This window comes from Halyomorpha halys, unplaced genomic scaffold (assembly GCF_000696795.3).
Source record: "Halyomorpha halys isolate HHAL.00 unplaced genomic scaffold, Hhal_1.1 Scaffold98.1, whole genome shotgun sequence".
NCBI classification, from domain to species: domain Eukaryota; kingdom Metazoa; phylum Arthropoda; class Insecta; order Hemiptera; family Pentatomidae; genus Halyomorpha; species Halyomorpha halys.
Genome location: NW_027107309.1, coordinates 1474986 through 1494700, shown reverse-complemented (window position 1 = coordinate 1494700; position 19715 = coordinate 1474986). Strand labels below are relative to the sequence as shown.

The following is a 19715-nucleotide window of genomic DNA, read 5'->3' as shown; positions in this document are numbered from 1 at the left end:
TAAAAAAAAAAAAAAAAAAAATTATGTTATATTATTCTGTTATTTAATTTTTTCATTATTTTGTTTTTAGTATGTATATATTGTATGAATGAATATTTAAAACTCTAATTCTTATTGCCCTTGATTGTGATATCTTATATTAATATTAGTCGACAAATATTAAGATAAAATCACGCCATTATTCTCAACGCTCACACTTTCTTTCTAACATTTTATGTTTCAAAAAATATCCTATGAGAATAGCTTAATAACTACAAATAATTCTGGATAACATTCTAGAGGTATCTCTTAATCATATCCTGAATTATTGATAGTTTCTTATTGTTCTTCATTACCTTCCCCGATTCTATTCTAATTTCTTTTAGTATATACTTCCACTATTCACACAACTTATTCTGGGCTATAGTATCTTTGTTTAGTGGGATCGCATTGCTATTTCAGAGCACCATCTCATGTACACTGTATGCGGTATTCCTTATGCAGAATATTTTGCCAAATACAATAAAAATTTGATAAAAAAAATCCATACTAATTAACAATTAATTAATCAATACTTATTTATTTATATTATACGCCTACAGGCATCTATATATATATAAAGTATATCTATATACCAGTGTGTTAAAAAAAATCATTATATTAAAACTATAACACTCGGGATTAAATTTAGTTCTCAAGCAGGATTAAAAAAGTTTTATGTGAATCTGGCTCAATTTTAATGAAAAAAAAATTTAGAATTCATGTTTTATAATGAAGGGACAAAGACTTGCATTTTTATGTCAGCTTGAAAATTTTCTTAATTTATACGAAGACTTATCTGAATATTAAAAAAAAGTTACGTTTCGTCTGTCTGAATAAATAACGCAAGGAACTTCTCATGAATTGTCTTTGATTAGACATGATTTTAAATCACGAAATTAAATATATTTTTTAAAATTTTAATTTTATGGTAAGCAAACTGCGAAAAAAAAAAATCATGTTAAATATATACCTAAAATAGTGATCAACATGTAACTATGATTGGAAAAGTTATATTTGCATATATACTACACATCTTACTTTGTCCATAATTTATTTATTATTAAATTAGCAAGGGTAAAAACGTAAAAAGTAGTACGTAGTTTCGAAATTGAAAAATAACAAGCATTTCCTGCCTTCAACCTAGCTTTTATTTCCTCATCAATTTCGTTTTTTCTAGTTATCGTAGAACCTAAATACTTAAACCTATTTACCTATTCAAACGTATTTCCTCATATAAATATCACCGAAATTGCTTGTATTTCTACTGCTAACCATGTATTTTGTTTTATCCGTATTTATTTCAAGACCTAGTTCTTTGCTGGAGTTTATTAGCGTGGTTGTATTTAGTTCTATAGTTTCTTTGTCATCACTCAATAATACCAAATCATCTGCATACTCAAGCATCGGTATTTTACCACCCAAAGTTAATCCCTTTTCTGTATTCATCACACTTTTAATAACGTATTCTAGTGATAGATTAAATAAGATAGGTGATAAAGAATCACCTTGTTTTAAACCCGATCGGACCTGGAATTTCTCAGAATAATGATTACCGATTCGTACCTTATTATACGTTTCGGTCATGCACACCCGTCCGAGATTTACTAACTTCTTTGGTATTCCCCGTTCAATCAGAATATTATACAGCTTCTGGTGGTCAATAAAATAGTAAGCCCTGTGGAAATCTATATAAAGCTGATGAACTACCCCGTTGTATCCCAATTGTTTCTGCAAGATTTGCCATAATGAAAAAAATTGATGAATAATTGAACAATTTCTTCTAAAACCACATTGGTAGTCTCCGATAATTTCTTCAGCGTATTCCGTGATTCGACTAGTTAAGATTAGCGTAAATATTTTATAACATACAGGAAGGAGTGAAGTTCCTGGAAAGTTATTACAATCCACCGTCGGGTCCTTTTTGTGAACAGGAATAAGTAGAGACTCCTTCCATTCCTCAGGCATCTCCTCAATTTCCCAGATCTTTTTAACCAAAAAGTGTAAGGTTTATAAACTCCAATTTCACCACATGCCTTGATTAGTTAGTTCACTAGGAATATTGTCAGTTCCCGCTGCTTTATAAGGTTTTAATTTTGCGATGGCCATTTCAACTTCCTCCTGACTCGGTTCTTCTTTCCACGGTTCAGCACTCTGGTATTCAGTCAGAGGAGATTGACTAATATATTATTATTTTTATCTCTTATTTCCGTCACTGCAGAGCGGAATTTCCAGGATCGGTTAATACCTTTGTACATTTCTCTGACGTTATTTTCGATTTTGTTCTTTTCTATCTCTATTATTTTATTTTTAAGATATTCTCTTTTTTTTATTTCTGTGGAATTTAGACTTTATATATTTTATTTTTTAGGAATTTAGATATATAATAATAATAAATAATTTATAAAGACATTATAAACTGATGGTTTACTACAAGGGGCTGTTCCTGAAATTATGGAGGAGTCTATTAGTATTCGGTTACATGATGAGATTGAAGTTGACCTTGCTTTGTATTGTTAACTTTGACTAACCGGCAAACTATCACTGCAACTATTCTATTTCAGTATTGGCTTCAAACAAAGGAAACCCTTTGTATAATGTGAAGCTGAGTAGAATATTCTCCGATGTCTCTGGAAGGTAAATATCAATATTTTTGGTGAAAATCTTGTTAAAAAAAAACTTTCGTTCCACGAATGATTCCTATATTTTGAAAAAAAAATATATGAGATTTGCCAATTGAAAAAGACTAAAGAATTTGATAATATTTTCATGAAATTATTTTTTGTTGTAAAAGTTTATAATCTATAGTTTTTATATTCTATAGGTTTTAATTTTGCGGTGGCCATTTCGACTTCCTCCTGACTCGGTTCTTCTTTCCACGGTTCAGCACTCTGGTATTCAGTCAGAGGAGATTGACAATTATTTCCCGTATTCATAATAATTTCAAAGTGTTTCTTAAACGTATCCAATATATCTACCGGATTAGCTAATATATATTATTATTTTTATCTCTTATTTCCGTCAATGCAGAGCGGAATTTCCAGGATCGGTTAATACTTTGTACAGGATATAATTTGATAATATTTTCATGAAATTATTTTTTGTTGTAAAAGTTTATAATCTATAGTTTCTTTTTTAAATTCATAATATTAATTAAATAGCTGAATGAAAAGTATGGACCACATATATTTTATTCAAAATAATAAAAAAAAATAATTTATATTAATTTATAGAGAAGCCTGGCTCAAGGCCAGAGAGGACTTCAACGCCAGAATAAATTATGTGTTTATTATACTTGAGGTAATTAATTTCCTGGTAAGGTTTAGAGCGATCTGAAATGACTAAAATAGACTGGATTTCATGTTGTATTTTCCTATGGTTGGTCGTTCTTCAGGTTTAGAAGAGAAGAAACGAAAAGGTGGTACATTCGACAGTGTGGTTATCGATAGTTTTCTATGTGAGCTGTGGAGTCTATCGTGCTCTTGGTAAGTTTCCAAATTTAATCGATTTTAAATAGGTAGTCTTCTTCTTCTTTCTTATCTTTCTCAAGTGGCGTTCAGCGTAGGCGAGCCTCTAGCCACTTGCTCCACTCGGTCCATGGCAAGCATCTTCATCTGAGCCAGCGTTTTTCCTCCTACCAGGCCAAGTCGTTGGATAAGTTCCATATAGATCGTTCTAAGTTTTCCACATTTCACATCAATATATTCATTTTTCAACAACGAATCTTTGTGATCGACAAACAAAAGAAAAATCTCTCTCTCTCTAATTAGAAGATTTAAGTTTCAACATATCCAATAACAAAATAAAAAAAAAAATGGAAAAGGACCTTTACAGCTTGCGATTGTTGCGCATTTTATTTATAACTATTTTGTCTATTTTTCCAGATTTATTGAAAATTGTTCCAAGGTAGGTTAGAAATCAACCGTTTCCAATACTTCATCATTGCTTACTATTTTTACATTGCTCACGTCCTCTTCACCTCTGGCACAGTCATAGCCTTGCTCTTGCGGCTGTTAATACTCATTCCTTTGTGGGAGAGTTCCTCTTGCCATTCTATAATGGCCTGTTGCAATTGTTCATCAGAGTCTGTCACTAGCATGATATTGTCTGCATATAGAAACGCCTGTACTTGTTCCATCCTCAAGTTCCACATATCGACTACAGTCCAAGCCGTTCCTCTCCTGCGTGTCTTGTGGATTTCATCTATGAAGACAGTAAATAATAATGGAAATAGATAGTCAAATGAAATTAAAAAATAAAATAAAGAAAATTTTGATCGACGAAAAGTTGGTGATGCTACTCAGAAGGTAACGTAGAGGTATAAAGTGATTTTTATAAAGTGGTGAATGATAATATTACTGAGTGGCATATTAGTAATCGGTAACATGATGTGATCAATTTCGTGGTGGCAAGACCTTGCTTATTCTTCTTCAGCATGACTAATTGGCAAACTATCACTAGAAAGAATACAATATTTGAATATTGGCTCCAAACAAGTGATACTCATTATACATAGTTGAGCCTACTTGCAGGTAGATGACATTGGACATTTTGGAAATAAATCTTGTTGAAAAGTCAACAGGAGGTGATAAGAAAAACTAAAATAATGATCTACAATTCGACGTTCCTCCCTATTCTTTCCTACTTCTCCGAATCGTGGACCCTCACCTCGAAACACAAGAGCCGGATCCATTCCATGGAGATGCGGTACTTTCGTAAGGTGAATGGAAGGACACTGCGAGATAGAGTACGGAACAGTACCATTCACACTAACCTCGGAGCCAAACCAGCTGAGAACATTCTAGAGGGAAGATGTTTCGGACACTTCCTTCTGATGGATAAGGAAAGAACTGACAGAAAGACATATGAGACTTGCGTGGAGGGAAGAAGACCAAGAGGAAGAGCACGCATATCCTGGGAGGAGAGTGTTAAGGAGGCGGGTTATGGACTGGAGTAGAAGGGAGGTGATGCTATTTTTATGCTAGATTTCTGGTCCAGACTCAGCAAATTGTAACCCCACATTGCGCAAGCGGTATAGGGGATAAGATTATCATGGTGGTGATTTAAGAGACAAATACGTAATATTTGCCTTCTGTTCACTCGGCAGTAGTGTCCTACATTTTTTTAGCCTAAGAGGTGTCCCGTGAGCATTTAGCTCATGGTAGAAGATTTTTTTAAAAATATAATTATATGTGATGGTGACAAAAGCTTTAGGATTACTTTAAATACAATTTGAAATTGAAGTTGTAAATTGTAGTTCTTCCATCAGGGGCTGAAGAATCCAAGTTTCATAAAATACCTAATATCTTCTTATTTCGGCAGGTATTCAGGTGAGCAAAGTGCTGAAAAGAAAAAAGATGTCACGTTAGGAGTGTACATAGGTGTGCATTTGTCTCTGGTGAGAGAAATGCTCATCCTTACCGTTGCAAGAAGTGCAGAGTAAAAATGAATTGGGTATAGGTGGTGAGGTAAAAGGAGAAATAACATAAACAAGCAGCGATAACAACATCAAAGGGTTAACGGTAGGTATACAAAAGTATAAACGAAACAGATGAAATAATAGGAAAACAAACACATTTATTCCCTTCATGAGCAAAATGTTCAAGGCTATACCCCTCCTGGGATAAATAGAAAAAGACATAAGAAAAAAATAAGAAAACTGTGTAAGACGGCATTCTTCAAGGACTATTGTTCACATACTCATGTTTCTAGTAATAAAATGACATTTTTGAATATTTTTAGGGAATTTTCTGCATCTTGAAATAGTTCTTATTCTACAAATTTATAGTTTCTTAGTTTCGGAAAAAAATAACTTGAGTATTAGAAAATACTGTGCCGACACCTTTGGTGGACGATTCATTCATGGTACCATTCATCAATAAAATTACTTGATTAGCCCACAAAAATATGATTTAAGGTGGAAACTAACGATGATGTTTAGTCACCAAGCTCCGTCAAATTTAAATACATCATTAGTTTATTGGTTCACATTATTGAACCTCGCGTGATTGCAATGCGATGCGTACGAGGGAGAGTGTAAAAAATCACAATAATTTGTTTCTTAAATGCAAGAATGAGTGATGCGAAAATTCGGGCTTTCATAACAGAGGAATACATACATAACAGTGAGATACTTCTGGACATAAATAAAGCTTATTGCTGTCCTGTAAAAGTGCCCTTGCTTCATATTTAACCTCCAACTCCACGCAGCTGAAATAAAGTGTTACCTGGAAGCTTTCCTGGAAAAACGTGAAACCAATTGTTTCTGATAGTGGAAATCGTACTGCTGTCATATGATTGAATTCGTTCTTTTTAAATGACAACTGTCGGTTGAAAATTAATTGACTACCATCTGGAATAAACAAAGACTCTTAATAGACACAATCCTTTGGACTATGTATTAAACTATACTCCAATTACATACCGAGCCTGTGAAGGATTTTATAGTGCAACAAAAAATAAATACGTAACGCTTCAGGATAGCTAAAAATGAATTTAAGCCATGAAAAAAAACAGTTCAACGTATTATGTGGAGATAGTACATAAAGATCTTGTAATATACCCATGAATGTTTTAAGATACCGGCTCAAAAAAAACAACCTCGCGTCTTTAAGGACGCAACTTCGAAGACGCAAGTTAATAAATTCATTCATGCTTCGAATTTCTTTGAATGCGGAAAGAACTCCCTGACCTCTTTAGAATTAGTCCCTGGTTGTCAATTATATTGATAACCCACTCCACAGTGGAGCTAAGTACAATTCTACTAACATTATGAGTCATACAATTAATGGTCTTCTCTTCTAAGAAAATTAAAACTTCTCAATCAATTATTTGACTGCACAAGTCAAGTCAAAAACTAATTGAAAAGTTGTAATTTCCTGAAAAGGGAGAACCTTTAATTGTATTTTTCATAAGGTTAGTGTGAAGTAAGCCATCGATGTCACTGAGTCTAGGCTTTTGAAGACTGGTCTGCAAATTTTGTGTTACGACTTATTGTTATTCAAATACGGCGAGATGGGGCTCATTTATTTTGAACAATAATGTTTCCGATACACTAGTACCTGTAGTCCCATGTTTTTCAGTGTTTTTTTTATGTCCATAGATTGCTGGGAATGATAACTATGGCTTAGTTTTACAATTATATTTTAAGTAATAGAAACTGAAAATTATGTTTACAAAATAAGTCGACATTAAATTTAGGATTTTTTTTAATATTGGTCAATCATTCCTTATACAGATTTATTTCAGATAATAAACAGATTTATTTCAGATAATAAACAGATTTATTTCATTCATTCAGCAAACGAAGTGCGGCCCAGCACCTCGTCTATTAAGCAATTGTACAACTTCCAAAAATTAAAATAGCTCAACCTGTCCTTAAAATGGAGCACTGCTCCACTAAAAGAATAAATCTCTAAATATATACATAAAATTTCAACAATATAATTTTTTATTGGGGCTAGGAAAAAAAATCCATAATGAAATAACAAAATTATGCTTAAAATTATTATTAAAATCGTTGCTGGAACAGCTTGGGGTAGTTTGTTTTGTAATTGCAATCGAAACGATAGTTTTAGTTATATATCGAGTAGCTAGTAGGGAAATAACACCCTAACATAAAATATTGTAATATTTTTGGCTCGGATGGAAGTTCCCTCACGCACCCCACTTGACCTTGACACAATTAGGCTAACCCCCCAGCCAGCCCTCCTGACCTCAAACGAATTGAAATGTATATTAATACTAAGCATAGAAACTGTTAACTCTTGGAATCTTCAGGCCACATTAGTAATCTGGAAATTTTAATCTTCTGTGTACATATTGAAGCTAATCAATATTACTTTTAAGAAGGAGCATATGAGAACGACTCGAAAGCTAGTTTGGATTCTAAATTCCTTTGGCGAAATCTAACTAATTAAATATAAATAGTTTTATTTTAATTGGTGATGATCCGTTTATCAATGATAGGTGACCGTCATACGCCGACCCTTTTTTAATTATGAATGATTTTGTATTTTCAGTTAGAAGAGGTTCTTGAAAAAAAAAAAAAAAATTGTTTTCGGTCCTTTTAAGTTCTTTCAACAAAAAAATACTATAATTTTAGAACTTTCGAAACAATATTTAAAATTTTAACTTTAAAGATAACATAAGTAATGCCAAAGATTTAAACTGTAACAATGATACTACGAGATCCCACTCTACTTCTACAGCTCGCTCTCCTAGGACTTGGATGCCCTATCCATCATCCTCCTGTTCGGCGAGCCGTTCGGACACGAAGGAGGTGTTAGGGGTGCCCGGGCGGTTGCCATAGCGCCCCGAGAGACGCCCATCGTTCGATACTGTCTCCCTCCCGCTCACCTACGCACTCTTCGCAGCTCTTGAGATTTTGGTATCCGCTTTAAGTGCATTTTTTTTCAAAATCTACTAATCATAGGTTTGATTTGAAGTCTTATGTTCTATAGTGCGTTACTCATCCACGCGATATTCTGCGTCGCATTGACCTATTTACGTAGACTGACTATCTTTTTAATTATATTCTCATAAGAATAAAAAAATAATAAAGATATACATCTATTAATATAATACATTCAAATCAGCATCATAAAAAAAATTGAACTTATTACTGATTAAAAACTACTCAATCTTAAATTTGGTAGCTATAGATCACATACATTATAGAATATTTATAAATATATTTTTTGTTGTCATGTATATAAATTGCAACTTCTTGAGGCTGTTCTTAAATATGGCTTGACAGGCTTAAACCTTCTCCTCTTACTAAGGTATTGTAATGAAGTATAAAGAGCCTCCCTCAAAAAAAAAAAAATAATAATAATAATTATAAATAATCTGTAACGCTACAATCCATAAAGGGTCAGGGGTGCAGTCCTTTGTGAGGAAGTATTGATACAAGACCAACGGTTGTGCAAGGCGGTGATTTGGTCAGAATTATGAGGCTGGATGCACCTCGGAGGGCTCCCGAGCTAGCAGGGCCTACGGCTGCAGTGAAAAAGAAAATGATTACCTTTGCCAGATTCGAACTCGGGTCCCCAAAGTTAGTAACACAGTGCCTTACCACTGATCTACTTGCTCCCAATAAAACGCTCACAGTTAATGTAATTTACGCTTCTACGACTTAACTTATAATTAAATTTAAACAATATATAACGTGTTATAATATTATTAAGTAAGCACTACCTTGATGAACCATGCTTTATTCAATTATGCATTAGGAATAATTATGCATAGGTATTTCATATATTTTCATGTTGGCTGAGGTTAATTGAACTATGATAAGAGATGTGGTAATCCGTTCCTTTGAAATATCGGATCAGAGTCACTTACTCACTAGAAACAGTTGGCTCTTTTTCATAACTCACTGCTTAGTCCCAGAAATTAGTATTATAGAATCCTCTTCTAGGATTCAAGATGTTGAACATTTTGACGGTTAGGATGTGATACCTTGTAAGTTAAAAAAAAATTAACACATCATTCTAGATACATTTCGTGTATACCAGCGTTTCCTTATCTTTATCTTACTTAGAATATATGAAATTTAAAGCGATGATTTATGATTATAATGATCAGGCTTGGATTTTTACAAGGATGACACCTCTTATGTAAGCAAAGCGACAGCAGATAAAACAATTTTCCTTCTAATTTATATAGTCATTTCAAAATACGAAAAAGGTTAGCTATAAATAAAATCAAAGAAAAGAAATTCAAAAAGAAGACAGTCTTGTTTTTATATATGTTATTTAAAAATATGGAATTAAATTTTTAATTGTTTTCCATGTATTTTTTTTTTAGTTATCGGAGCTCTTTACAGCCCCGTACTGAGAACGTCCAATATTCATATCTTGGGGGTGGGAAATAAATATGATTGACCCTTGTGGAAATCGAACTCACAACCTACTGAACCAAACACATAGGTACCCTCGCACCTATATGCTCGGCTATCACGTCCTCCGTTTCATTATTAAAATGGTGCTGGAAAAAAAGATCCTAAACGATGGGAAATATAACATGTTCTGGTTACAGCTTGATGATAATGTTTGAGAACGAGTTTCTGAGGTTTTCGTTTTTCAAGTCGCCGATCATGAAATCCAAGATTGGAATAAAACTGGATGATCCATTTGAGATCGACCAACCTTAATAGATCCTTGGCAAGTTTTCATTTAGTATAGTATTCCTTTGTTACAAAGTCATATCTTGGGAAGCAATAATACGAGTGTACTGAAAGTTTCAGAAAAAATAAACAAGCTACTTTACGTTTGGCTATTATTTGTGAAACGAACTAGATCCGGCTTTTCTGATAAGCTGTTTGATTTTCTATGCAGTGGTCTTGGAGCCGCTGTTAGATAAAACATTTTCGCTTTCCTTTATATTTAGCCGTTCAATTACCAGTTTTTTTTTGGTTTAATCTTTTACTTTTCATAGTGATTCTCAATAGAACGTTAATACTCTAAGGGTATTCATGATATTGTGTTAAATGTAAAATGTTTTACTATGTTAAATGTTATAAATATAGCATTATGAGCAGCTCTATTTGAAGTCTTGTTAAATCATAAAAGCAAAGACCTCCTAACGGATTTTCTGAGCAACTTGTTTAGTAACCTTTCCTTCCAAAACTTCATGTTATTGTTTACTTCTAAGTTTTGATTACAGTAATTTATTACAACATGCTTAAAATAAGTGAAAAGTAGAAGTGTAAAAGTTTGGCTACTGATTATATTTTTTAAAAAGTCCTAAACACAAGACAAAACAAAACACAAACTACGAGTAAGTAACCTAGCACGACAACAAATAAAATGTGGCAAGCTCAAACTAGTCTGTTTCGTCATTCTCAATTTAACAGACCTAGTAACAGACTCTCAGCCATGTTACATGTTATATTGTTTTAACTTGGTAAAAGAAGAAAATATTTCTCCATTAACCATAATTTTTTTTCCATTTAACATGTTAAACTAAAGAATACCCTTCTATTAATAATACATAACAGTTTAATAAAGTGGACATTTATTTGTACCTAGAGGAGAAGCTAATGGTATGATTATGCTGAACTTGCTAAGAGATATTTGTTAAGTAGGCAAATGTTAGTAATATATTTCCAAGACTAATAATATCCCGTAGTATCCAGACAGTACAATCAACTAAATACGTAAGCGGCACAGCCACTTGACCGCAGGGAGCCACAACTCAACCGCAAAGGCAAGGGTCACAGCGTTTCCTTCCACTATATAATATTAACAATTATCTACATATACAATTATTGCATTATTGCTAATTCTACAATATCATCCGTTTGATGTATTTTAATCTGGCAGGAGTGCCCTATTTTTTTGTCTTCTAAGAAGTGTTCCATTTATCTTATTGTAGACGATTTGTACTATTTTTTTAAATATTATTAAAAAATATAATAAGATGTGATGTTAACAAAAATATTTATGATTACTTTTAATGCAATTTAAAATTGTAATTCTCCCCCCAGAGGCTGAAGAATCCAGGTTTCTTAAACGATTTGAGATCTTCTTGTCTCGGCTCATGAATTAGAAAAAGAATTGCAGCAAAATCCTCAAATTAGAAAAAAAAAAGATGTCACTTTCGGAGTGTACTTGTGAGAGAAATCCTTATTCTTACCGCTGTGAGTAGGCCAGAGCAAAACTGAATTGAGTATAGTTGGGAAATTAAACGAGGGAATAACATAAAGAAAGAGTAATAACAACATCAAAGGTTTAACGGAAGGTTGAAAAAATAAAAAAGAAACAGATGAAATTCTATAAAAACATAGACGTTTATTGTCTATCATCAGACTGCTCAAGGTTACATCTCTTCGGGATTAATATATTGATAATAGGGATTTGACTGGCTCTTACTTTTAAAATCAATTGGGTTCAATAACTGTATTAGTAAAATTTAATAAGAACTTGTGATTTCTACCTCAGTTATTATTTTTTAATATCATACAGTTTAATTAAATTTTAAAAAATAACATATTTACTGGGCATTATTTAGTAGATCGAGATGTCGGTAGATTTACTTTACATGATTTCATTACGGTTATAAACAGCATACGAATTATGCTTACATATTAATGCGATATCACAATTTTTTTTTTATGTCGGTTACCGGCAAGTATCTAGGCATTATTTGTAAACAAATTCAGATGACAGAAACCGTCGGTATAATAGCAATCGTCCCTTCGTTCATCAGGTATATTGTACCAAAGGATAAACTTTTTTTCCAATACTTAATATTGAAAATTATATTTTGGAAAATTTGGTAAGTATAAGTATAATAAGTATGATTGGGATTATTTGAACTTTTGTTTACAAAATTAGTTAATATAAAAACTGATTAACACGTTTCTAATAAATTTACATTCTGTCTACTCATACAACTATCTTCCATCTTTGAGAAAAAAAAAGTAAAACAATATAAAGCTTCTTTTAATGTGTATTTTATAGTTGAATATTTTTGAACATTTCATTTCTGAGTTGTATCACCGTTTATGCCTGTATACATTCTTTTTTTTTTAATTTTTAATTTTTCTTTATTTGTAACCAGTATATGTACTTTACAAACATCAAATGAGATATTCTATCCTGGCATGGCATGAGTTGTCATGAGAGAGATAGTAACCAATGATGGATTCTCCTGACGTTAAGTAAATTATTTTATTACAGCAGGTGTTCCCGTATCCAACTCCTCTTCAGCCTACGCTGAGTTACGTCAGTAATGTTGCCATCTGTCATATAAATTTATTGAAATGTCCATGTAGCGTGTTGTAAAACCGTTTGTAAGTCATATGAATGTGGTGCGTTACAGTCGAAATGCGTAGGTCGGTGTGAATGGTCTCGTTTGAAAGGTAGGGTGGTGAGTTCGTTCCCAGTCTTAAAAATTGTGATTAAAAAGTTTATATTTTATGAATCTGTGTCTTTTTAGTATTATAATTGTCTTAGTTGGAAATTTAACATTTTACTTTTTGTCTTTACGTGTGAACCCCATGTCTACCTTCTGTCATAGGTAAGTCCTAAATAAGTTACAGTGTTTGTTTGTGGTATAGGGTGATTGTCAATGTAAACTGAAGGGCATGTTTAGTGTCGAAGAGTAAATGTGACATGTTGTGACTTATCGTGATTAATCTTAATTTTCCATCGTGTGCACCATGCCTTTATATTCTTTAGACTATGTAGTAGTGTTAGTGTGGCCTGTAAACGGCGTGTGTTTCTCGATATAATAACAGTGTCGTCTGCATTCGTCGCAGTTGTCGTTTGTCGGTTGTGAATATGAGGTACAGTGGGGGTTGGATAGAACCTTGAGAGACACCCGAAAATATTGGTTTCATTGATGAGTTCACTGAGCTTTGACGGACAGAAAAGAAACGGTGTTGAAGAAATGATTGTGAAATTAAATAGTAGTGCTTGGGAGAATTGGCGTGAGTTTAAAAAGAAGGCCTTGGTGTCATACTCTATCAAACGCCTGAGTTACATCCAAAAATTGTTTTAGTTCAAAAGCAGAGCAAATGAAGTCCGTGACCCTGTGTAGTTGTTGTGTTGTGGAATGTAATGTGCGGAATCAAAATTGGTGGTTGGGTAATATGTTTTGGCCAGTTAATATGTTAATAATACTTTCATGTAATAATTTTTCAAACATTTTGGAGCATACTGGAAGAAGATTAATAGGTCTGTAGCATTATATCCTAGATATTACTGAAATTTCCATCCTTTGAAAATAGACCTTAAAAATTAGGATATAATTAGATAACGACTTGCTAACACCATAGCATTTTTTATTGATTTAATTCATTTACGTTTTATTCTTCTAAAGATATGATAATTACCAAAAATAGTATTAATTTTTATATTTTTCCTAATGCAAGACTTGATAATTTTTCCTATATTTCCTCTTCGCGAGTTTTCATCTTTTAAATCCTTCCGTTTATTTTAATAGATATCAAACAAATCAGATCGCTGGGGGCTGAGCCAGGGGAACCTAATTGTAGCCCGGGATGGAATTAGTCCCGCTCCCAGTAACCGCCACCGTAATCTTTTCCCCCACGGGGCCGAAGAAGAACTAAGTTAATTTTCTCCAAGCCCTGGTCTAGCTCTTGAGGTTCTGAATTATTCCAGGAGGGTACCACCTGTCCTGGACAAGTTTATCTGGAATGATCGAGGCTCCCGTTTAAGACCACCTCTCTCCCCAGTATTTCAGATAGGAGTTACAAAATCCAAAGGACAAGAATCACTTTGTTCTTTTATAAATAAATAAAATACAAAAAAATCTATTTAGGGATTAAGTCTCTTGTGAAAATAAAAAATGTACACATGAAGAAGAAAATATATATCACCAGAACACTATGTTAAATAACTCAGTATATACATTCTTTAAAATTAAAGTATATACGTTTACATTTGATTTTTTTCCAATAGAAGTTTTTTTTGTTCCTCACTTATATACTTTCAAATAATATTTTTCTAAAAAGATAGATAGAAGGGAAAGGTAAACATGAAAAAGATACTCATAATATAAAATGAAATTTAAAAATACATTTTTTTTTTTTAATTTAGTTATTTCTTTTGTTATATTGTAAATTCCTATCCAACAGTTTTAGTCTCAAAAGAACTAGGGATACTATTTGATGATAGATAGTTAATGTTCTGGTGGTAACGAAAAGAATTTAAAACTTGAACTTTTTTTTAGTAGATTTTGCGCTTTACCCGTCAAAAAAGTTAACTAGCCCAATTAATTAATAAAAAAATGTTAACGGAATGGTCGATTCCGTTACTTATAAAAGGGCAATGTTTACCCCTAAAATATTTTTGATATATTAAAATTAAAAATATTGACTACTATTTATAAATTTATTTTTAATCAATAATATATATTGTAAATGTTTCATTTATAATATTTTAAATTTAAAAAGAAAGACAGCTTTTTAGATGAAATATCAGATAAATAAAAGTGTGAGCACCTTAATGGAATTCGAAGAAAAATAAATTATATTAGAGTATATACTTTTATAAAGAATGTTCAAATAATATTAATGAAATCAAACCTAATCTCTAATTTAATAAGCTAATTTCCCACAAATGAATAAATTTATTTGGAATAAATTTAAGAGATATGAAATTTCCGGAGATTTGATTCCTTGTATTTCTCTACCTAGAGAGCAAAATACCCTATTGTACTAGCGAATTCTCTCTAGTTAAAAAAAAAAAAAAAAAAAAAAAAAAAAAAAAAAAAAAAAAAAAAAAAAAAAAAAAAAAAACTTAGAATGCAGACCAATGTATGTTGAATGCTTAGGATTTTATTCTAGCAATAATTGAAAGTAGTCCATAAAATCTGCGTTTATAGTAATTGTGTTATTATTATTGTGATGAAAAAATTAATAGAATTTGTGCTTTGAGAAAACGATATTTTTTTGACCAACTTCAACTTATTTAAATATTTTATCTTAGCCAACCATACTTTTTTTTTTCCAATTTGAAGTAGAATAAAATAAATTCTATACTGCTTGTTAATGTTGATCAAAATGTAGTAAAACAAAGACTTTAGCTGGATCATGTATTCGTGAGCTCTGGTTTGGCTGAAGACTCCAGAGTTCCACCATAATGGCTTGCAAGAAATGATCCTGAGCCATTTTATCCAGGAAATAACTCTCTCATGTATACTCGGGCCTAATGACGAGAGAGGACTTTAATTGCTTCGTTATATTATTTTGTAAATTCTATAATAACCTATTACACATTGCCAAAATGTATCATTTTGCAAGTGTCTTTTGTTTATGATAAATATTTTTTTTTAATTATTTATTTATTGTAATTTACAACTGTACAAAATAATACAATAGGTAAATATGTAGTATGTTTCATATACACTTGAAAATCTTGGGAAGGAACCACCCATTGGTGGTACTTCATACATTAATTTAAATTAGAAGGTCCCGTGGCCATCTTCTTTTCAGATTGTTGAGGATGAAAGATTAAGAATTAATGGGTTAGGATGGTTAAGGAGTTTGGAATAAAAAGACGCATATCTGTTTTGGGTCAAATCTGCAGCGAATGGGATGTTAAGGTCTTTATGAATGAGTTTATTTGAGAGGCAATAAGGAGCATCAAGGATTTTACGTAGGATTTTGGATTGTAACGATTGGATGCGGGAAGAATTTGATAGTTTGGTGGAGCCCCAGAGCTCAATTCCATATGTCCAAATTGGTCTGATTATTGTAGTGTGTACTAATATTTTGTAGTGAATGGGAAGTTTAGAGCGTTTGTCAAGCAGGTGTTGTAGCAATCGGAATCTACGAGCAGTTTCTTGTCGTTTCAGTCTTTTGTGTGGATTCCAAGTAAGTCTTGTCAAGATGGAGTCCTAAGTATCGGATCTGTTCAACAGGCATTAGTGGTGTATTTAAAAAGGATACTGTAGGACAGGAGGGCAGAGGTTTACGACGGAGAGTAAAGGTGATCTGGTAGGATTTGTCAGGATTTATTTTGATTCTCCAGTTTTTACACCATTCTTCAATAGATGTTATGTGTGCCTGTAGTGTTTGTGATGCATTGGTTGGGTCGTTGTTTAAGTATACATGTGTCATCTGCGTATGTTGTTAGGACTGTGTTAGGGTGGGTTGGGATGTCAGCTATGACAAATATTTAGTTTTTATTTTGGGGAAGGGGGTTAATTTATCTCTATTATTTTTTGTGGATCGATTTCTTACTTTACTTTATTTACGAGTATATAGCGAGTGTTTCCGAACAATCGATTAGTAATAAAATCATAAAATAAAAAAATAACTCATACAATTCCATATGTATGACTTAAGTTACATAATCAATCCAACTACAACCCTCTCTCCAAACAAATTTTTGACTAAACAACTTTTTTCCTATTTCATTTTACTTTTTCGGGAAATTAAATTTTGACTTTTTGTATTTGAATTTTACCTTTTGCTTTCCTAGAATGGCGAGCAACTCCCTCCCCACGAGTCGGGGACCGTCCTTAAGCTCTGCACTTGCGTTGAGTTTAGGCCGACCAACGGTGATGGATTTGAGATGGTGAGTTATTTTAAATGTCACTTAATAGTTAGATGACTTGTCTCACTAACGATTTCGGAATGACTTCTCTCTGACGAAAATTATATCTTGGGAGCATGCAAAGACTAGTGTAGTTTTTTCTATTGTTTTAACAAATTGTTTATTTGAAACAACTTATTAAAATTTTTTGAAATCGGTTCATTCTGTCCGTTTACTACTTATTTAGTTAATATAAGCATTACGCCTATCCCTGCATTATTATTTTTTTATACATATTTTTTATACATTGTTCGTTAAACGACTGTGTTCCTTGTAACAGTAAACCTGACCTATTGTTTTATAGTAGACCGAAATCAGCGAAAGTACTTGTAACAGGTATTACAATAGATAGCTCTTTATACATATTCCCATTTCTTTTTGTTTGGCTAAATTCATGTCTAAAGTTACACCGAACTTTATAGGAAACTAATAATGGTTACCATTTAGTTTAGAATTAATGCTATACTTTAAACAAAGTTTGAACGTTTTCTTTTATTGTTTTTTATTGAAATTCACACTGCTTAAAAAAAACAACGTAATTATCTTGTTGTTTCAGCCTTTTATGGTGTCTCATGTGCGATGGGTTAAATTGATTTGTTTTGTTTTATTTTAATTCTCCAGTTTTGAAACCAATCTTAAATGGATATTATGTGTGACAGCAGGATTTATATTGCAGCTGGCCATTATTCACAGATAACGCCAGAGTATGAAGTGATGACAGTGTTAGGTCGGGGTGGGATATCAGCTTTATATACCTTGTAAAGAATGGGACATAGGATACTGCCTTGAAGAATACCAGACTGAGAAATTTGGGATGAGTAGGCAAAATTATATTTTGCTTCAAGAAAATGAAACCGACTTTCATAAATTAGTTGCATTTTAAGGTATAGAATATCTATTTGAATGCCAGTTTATGCAATCAGTCTAACGAGTTGTTTTGAAAACACGTGTTATACAAAATCAGAAACTTTAGAAATACAGTTTAGCTAAACAGGTCATCATAATTGTTAGGTAAGATATCTACATGGATTAAGAACTTATAAACTATGAAATAAAAAATAAGAAAACAAAACAATTTAGTTCTAAATAAGTATATTATTCTACTCTTTTGACTTTTTACTTATTTTATACAATAGTTTTAGTCCTTTTTATATTCTAGAGTTTATCTACATATTGCCTTATTAAAATGTTATGAATTTGATATATTTTATGAATTTTGTTGCTAGGCACAAATTTTCCGTTTCTTCTTAGATGTTACACCCCTCACCACTATTATTTTTATTCGTTTGCACTCTATCATTCAGAATTCCGTTTACCACCACCTTCTATTATTTCTGTATTTATCTATTCACCTGTATTTAGCTATTCTCTTGATATTTTATTGCATCTACCTGCAGATCATGTATTTTCTAACTTTTTTGTTATTTTAATTTTATCATCTTTGTACATTTAGTAATTATGCTTTCACAAATAATTACTCCAGTGTTGATTTTCAATGCTATCATTCATTAATGCACTTGTAATTAATAGTTATTTTATGCATTTATTATATTTAAATTTATTTTATTAGATTATGTATAATAAATATCCTAATATATATAAATATATGTGTGTGTTTGTATTATGTATTTTTTATGTACTGAGAAATAACAATTTACCTTGCTGAGTTTTTAGATCTGCTACAAGTGAAGTTCAGCATTTAAGTGGAACTAATAACTAAATATCTTCTTTGGGCTTTTGGTTTTCATAACCGTTGGTGCAATGTCCATCAAACGATTTGAAGTATTCCCGATCCATGTAACTGGTTTTATATCCCTAGAACTTCATTTCATATGAGCTAAATAACAGAGAACCAGTGGCTGTTAAATTTACAAACCGTGACGAAAATTCAATTTGTATTGACAAAACGTGTTCTACTGGAACAATGCGAATCGGTAACTCCATTCGACGTGCATTTCCATTGACTGCTTCCCAGAATATCCTATTCTGAATTTTCATTACGGAATGAATTTCAGAGCTAGATTGACGTCCTTCGAATTGTTAATCCAGTAGATTCGTAGTGCAAAAACTGAAACATCGTAGTCGCTAATCAGTTTCTATTCTACCCTTTAGCTGGAATTTACCAGGTCGATATTTTGCATAATAATTAATCTAGTAACGGATTGACTGATTTTTAGTATATATTAAAATCAAATATTTCTTCTTCTTGTATTTTTTCAATATAAGGAATTCCACTGCTAAGATTTGTCCAGCCATATTGACTGACCTCTCATGAACATTCCTAACATCATCATATCCATACTAAAATATATAAGCTGATTCCATGGCAATAGTTAATATTAAAAACATACAAAAAAACTCATATTGTCTCTGAGTTTTTTTTTTTATGTGAGTGACAATAATTGATGTGACAAAGATGTAAATAAATCAAATTAGTTATATATTTTACTACATATCAGTTTTCTTAAGGTAATCCAATATTTTCGGAATATGAGGGCTGTTATCGTTTAATAAAGTTGCCAAATGATTTGGTAATCCGGTGTCTATTAAATGCCTGCATTCTGTCAGTGTGTATTTAACACTTAATGGTACGTTACGCAGTCTACATTTTGGTCTAGGTGTCCC

At 32.1% G+C, this 19715-nt stretch overlaps 1 protein-coding gene across 5 annotated transcripts in view; it reads left to right on the top strand.

Moving 5' to 3' along the window:
* LOC106677413 (dipeptidase 1) overlaps positions 1-19715 on the top strand; it is a 485353-nt gene that overhangs the window by 231337 nt on the left and 234301 nt on the right. For 3 of the 5 annotated variants that reach the window (XR_010842948.1, XR_010842947.1, XM_067045592.1), the window contains exon 4: positions 16977-17072. The exons of the other annotated variants lie outside the window; for them this stretch is intronic. Coding sequence is in view for 1 of the 3 variants with exons in the window: in XM_067045592.1 (XP_066901693.1) it covers positions 16977-17072 (96 nt within the window). In the remaining 2 variants the exon portion in view is untranslated. The remainder of the gene's footprint in view (positions 1-16976; positions 17073-19715) is intronic. 5 annotated transcript variants of the gene reach the window in all.